This window comes from Medicago sativa, chromosome 5, assembly GCF_051527215.1.
Source record: "Medicago sativa cultivar Bolivia chromosome 5, Bolivia_mono, whole genome shotgun sequence".
NCBI lineage: Eukaryota > Viridiplantae > Streptophyta > Magnoliopsida > Fabales > Fabaceae > Medicago > Medicago sativa.
In genome coordinates, this window is record NC_140753.1 from 5,178,566 (window position 1) to 5,184,031 (window position 5,466).

General features: G+C 31.0%; 2 protein-coding genes across 2 annotated transcripts; both read left to right on the forward strand.

Moving 5' to 3' along the window:
• Positions 1–2,732: 2,732 nt before the first annotated feature.
• On the forward strand, positions 2,733–4,276 carry LOC146919413 (F-box protein CPR1-like). Its single transcript, XM_085710584.1, has one exon. It carries the CDS (start codon positions 2,738–2,740, stop codon positions 4,145–4,147), a length of 1,410 nt encoding a protein of 469 aa, XP_085566710.1. The 5' UTR covers positions 2,733–2,737; the 3' UTR covers positions 4,148–4,276.
• A 575-nt stretch (positions 4,277–4,851) lies between these two features.
• On the forward strand, positions 4,852–5,244 carry LOC146919414 (uncharacterized). Its single transcript, XM_085711034.1, has one exon. It carries the CDS (start codon positions 4,852–4,854, stop codon positions 5,242–5,244), a length of 393 nt encoding a protein of 130 aa, XP_085567160.1.
• The last annotated feature ends 222 nt before the right edge of the window (positions 5,245–5,466 follow it).

Here is a 5,466-nt window from a genome sequence, read left to right on the forward strand (position 1 = left end):
AGTTTTTTTTTTGGTCATATGCCTATATACAATACATAAAAAAAAATTAATTTAACTAATTAATATGTGACTGATTGTTGTCCCGTGTATGATTTGTACAACAATATTAGTTAGCGTCTAATTAATTAGAGAGTAATGTTTGTCTTGTGTTTTTTTTATAGTCATTCTTTGTAAGGATATAATGATTAATAATGAATACCGATTAAAAATAGTTATTTTATAATATGACATTAAGATAAACCAAAAAGCGTATGAAAATCATTTATACAAAAGAAGTAATTTTGAAGATGTTTAGTTTTATGTAAAGTAGTTGTATTTCTCATAATAAATACTAATCCTGTGTATAATTTATAAATGAGAAAGATTTTATAACTCTCCCAAAGTTATGTTATTTGTGATCATTCAATTGGATATAATTGAATAAATTTAGATGTAAAAATATATATCAGAGAGAAATAATCCTATGTTTTTTTTTTGTGAAAAAAAATCATGTTCTTTTTTCTTTTTTATTTACTCTTTTTTCCCATGTTTTTTAAAGATCGGTATAAAATGTTTCTCCAATATTTTTTATATTATTCATAAGTGAAATGTATTTTTATTCATGTTTTTTTATTAGAAACACACGATTAGATAAAATCACATGTACGACATAAAGTTTAGTAAATGTAAATTAAATATATGAGAAATTTTTTTAAAAATTTTAAAAACGACACTCAATAATTTATAGATTTTTTTATCATGATAAAAACCACCTCTTTAAAAAAAACAATCCAGGACCCGTTTCGTTACAAATTGAAATTATTATATATAGTTTGTTGAGATATTTACGCTACATAAAATATTAGGAATTCAATAAAAAATTAAATAAAATTCCTTCAAAAAAAATTAAATAAAATATGTAGTGGATAAGATCAGAAGTTTGTTAAGATATTAATGCGAAATAAAATAATGATTTTAAAAAATAATAAAAAGATTGAGAATAAACTTGGAATTGACACGTGGCATAAAAAACCTTACTTTATATATATACACTACTAGTTTAGAGACCCGGCGTTGCCCGGGTTAGATATTAGATAAGTTTTATAAGTTCGTGTGCACGAATACACGTGTCAGTATATTAGATTGAATTTATTTAAATTTAAAATTATAATAATATCATAAAAATAAATATAAATGATAAGATGAATGTCCAATGCAAGAATAAAAAGTGTAACAAAATCAATAATGAATTAGTCCAAGTGGTAAGAGTTTTGGGTCTCTTTAAACATGTGGTCATGAGTTTGTTTCGTGGCCCATGCGTATGAGAGAGAAAAATCGATTAAAAGGGAAGAAAGTGGTTGAATGACATAGTGCTAAAAGATTAGTAATAACTAATTGAAGCTTCTTTTCCTAAAAACAAATAAACAAATTGAAGTCTTTTAATCATAAACTAAGATCGTATATGTAAACTTTGTTGAAAGTATTATGTGTAGTTTGTTGAAATATTTCTGCTACGTAAAATATTAGAAATTCAATAATAATTTAAAGAAAATATTTAGTAGATAAGATCAAAATGTTGTTGAGATATTTATGTTAAATAAAATATTGGTTTTTAAAAATAGAAAAAATAATAAAAATATTGTGAATGAATGTGGAAGTGACACGTGGAATAAAAAACCTTATTATATATATATACACTATTGATTGATTGATCGATCGATTGATGTGTAGTTTGTTGACATATTTCTCTTACATAAAATATTAGAAATTCAATAAAAATTTAAAGAAAATACTGAGCGCATAAGATCAAAAGTTTGTTGAGATATTTATGTAAAATAAAATATTAATTTTTAAAAATAGAAAAAATAATAAAAATATTGAGAATGAATGTGGAAGTGACACGTGGCATAAAAAACCTTACTTTATATATATATATATTGATTAATTGATTGATTGATGTGTAGTTTGTTGAGATAAAAAATACTGAGTGCATAAGATCAAAAGTTTGTTGAGATATTTATGTTAAATAAAATATTGGTTGTTAAAAATAGAAAAAATAATAAAAATATTGAGAATGAATGTGGAAGTGACACGTGGCATAAAAAACCTTACTTTATATATATACTATTGATTGATTGATGCGTAGTTTGTTGAGATAAAAAATAGTGAGTGCATAAGATCAAAAGTTTGTTGAGATATTTATGTTAAATAAAATATTGGTTTTTAAAAATAGAAAAAATAATAAAAATATTGAGAATGAATGTGGAAGTGACACGTGGCATAAAAAACCTTACTTTATATATATACTATTGATTGATTGATTGATGTGTAGTTTGTTGAGATAAAAAATACTGAGTGCATAAGATCAAAAGTTTGTTGAGATATTTATGTTAAATAAAATATTGGTTTTTAAAAATAGAAAAAATAATAAAAATATTGAGAATGAATGTGGAAGTGACACGTGACATAAAAAGCCTTACTTTATATATATACTATTGATTGATTGATTGATATGAAATTATATTTTTGTAGTCAATAATATATTTTTGTACTGAAAAATATATTATTGTCCTCAATATAACATATTTTAGTACTCAATAGAGATATTTTTGTACTATATCTAATGAATTAAGTAATCTTTGTCAAACCCTTACTTGTGAATTAAGTATTCAAGAACATTGTTTGTTTATAAGCCCATAAACACACGAGTAACCTTGCAAATCCTCCCTCTTCCGTAATAACCCCTTCCACTCTCTCGATGGCCGTTTTTTCCTTGTTTTTGAATAGAAAATTTTATTCACGTCGAGGCAATGCAAGGAGCAATAAACTCTCGCGGGAAGGAAGGGAAAAAATACAACAAAAGCGCCGCAAATATAGGGGACATCATAACTCCCAAAAGAGACCCCCCAAAGGTACCCAAATTAGTCATGAGGCCAACATATACACGCGAAAAACTACCGCGAGCATACCCGTAAAAAAGGTTAGAAACCACATACCTCAAGATCTTGCATTATTAGTTTTGTCGAAACTTCCTTTAAAATCTTTGAAACGTTTTGGATGTGTACACAAAACATGGTCTCTCTTATTTGAAAACCAGTATTTCATCACCATGTTCGGGACTAATTTCATATCTATTTCTCACTCCTACTACGATGATACATCACTCATCCTACACCAGGTTGTCTATAAAGGTCGCAGGACTGTCTCCTTTTTGCATTTACTGTCTAGTCAGAGCTTTGAGAATAGACTTAAATTGGACTTGCCAACTCCACTTCAACAGGAGGACCCTATCTTTTATATTAGGGGTTCTAGCACTAATAACGGAACCCTTTGCCTTTCCAATGCAGATGACAGTACACTTGTATTGTGGAATCCAACAAGAGATGAAATCGTTGTCATTCCTTCCAGTCCTATGGAGTCTGTGTCACCTTATTGGAGCACTTCGATTTCTTTTCATGGATTTGGTTATGACTGTGTTAGAGATGACTATAAGATTATTAGGTGTCTAGATTATTTTCCATTAAGTGAAGAAGATCTTTTTTATCTCAATCTACCAGAAGAAGCGCAATCGGAAAAAATATTCTATGATAATGTATGGGAGATTTATAGTTTAAGATGTAACACTTGGGAAAAACTTGATGTCAATATGCTTTCGGATACAAACAAACATATATTATACACGAATGATGGAATTTGTCATTGGTTGAATAATGATGATCAACTTTGGTTGGTATCGTTTGACCTCAGCAGCTATGTGTATTTTACAACAAGCACGCCCATAACAATACCCACAAGAGATCCCAATTTTAAATATGGTATGGCGGCACAATCGGTGGTGTTAAATGGGTCCATCGCTTTGATCTCTTGGTATCCAAAAACGACTACCTTTGACATATCGATTTTAGGTGAACTTGGTGTGAGTGAATCATGGACTAAACTCTTCACTATTGGACCTTTTCCCTTCTATATTGAGAGACCTATTGGAGCAGGGAGGAATGGTGATATATTCTTCGAAAAAAAAGGTAAAAAAATAGCCTGCTATGATTTAAGTACACGCATGGTTGAGGAACTAGGTCTTGAAGAAGCACCATCAAATAGAATAATTTACAAGAAAAAGTGGTTTGTCAAATCCAGTAAATCATTAGTTGGTTTTCTTGTTCTCAACTAAGAGATTTATGATTCTGTTTATTAGGATCATTTTACCTTGGATAATAAAAAGTGGTTTGTCAATCACTCATTATCATAATTATGATTATGCAGTATATGAAAAATTAATAAAGCATTTTATAATTATGAATATTGTTTCTTTATAAATTTTATATTGAAAGTCTGTTATCTTTCCATTTGAAAGTATACGTTTGACTGGATGAAAATATCAAGTTATTTGAAATGCCTTAAAGAAAGATGATTAACTGATTGCTTTGCAGAATGCAAATGAATGATCCAACTGTAGGAAACATATTACAAAGGAGTCTAAGTAAAGTCTTCAATATAAAATTGTTTATATATACTTGTTTTGAATATGCTATATTGTTTGTCATTTGATTTAATAGCTGCATTGTTTATTTACCTCAACTTGGATTCCAGTAGTTCGATTTTTGGCATTAGTATTTGATGATGTTTTGATGTCATGGGATTATATATATCAAACAATTTTACTTGTCTAACCAAAGAGAGGCCAAAGTGGGGGAGTTATGTGGGCCAGTTGATGCGGAACCGAACTGGGCCCTCTCTTGGAGGCGTCCGCTGTTTGTCTGGGAGGACAATATTTTGGGTGAGTTATTGGAGGATTTGGGGGATTTTCTGAGGCTTGATGTGCCAGATAGGTGGTGGTGGAAGTTGGAGGAGAAGGGTTCCTTTTTGGTGAGTTCCATGTATAGGAAATTGGATGAATTGGTGGTGACCGTCCCGCGAACGGAGGTGCAGCTGTCGGCGTTTTCACATATTTGGAAGAGTCCGGCACTGGCAAAGGTGATTGCCTTTTCTTGGAAGCTTCTTCGCGATAGGATACCGACTAGAGCCAACCTATCGAGGAGGCATGTCCTTCCACCGGACTCCACTCTTTCCTGTGTGTTGTGTGATGGGGTTCCGAAAGTGACGGATCATCTTTTCCTCAACTGTGTTATGGAAACAGCAGTTTGGACCAAGCTTCTGTCATGGCTCGGTTTCAATTTTCATCCACCACCGGATTTGTTTCATCTTTGGAAGTGGTGGGATGAGTTGTCAAGGAATAAGAAGATTCAGAAGGGTTATCGGATTATTTAGCACGCCGCGGTTTGGACTATTTGGAGAGTTAGAAATGACTTCATTTTCAACAATTCTCCTTTTTGCATTGATGAGATGGTGGAGGACATTAAGGTGTTAGCATGGAGATGGGTTTTGAGCCGCTTGAATTTGCCGGTTTGTTTGTACTACGAATGGACTTGGAATCTGCAAGAGTGTCTGGTGCGGTAATGGTGGTTTTTGGGGTCTGTTACGCGGGTGCTG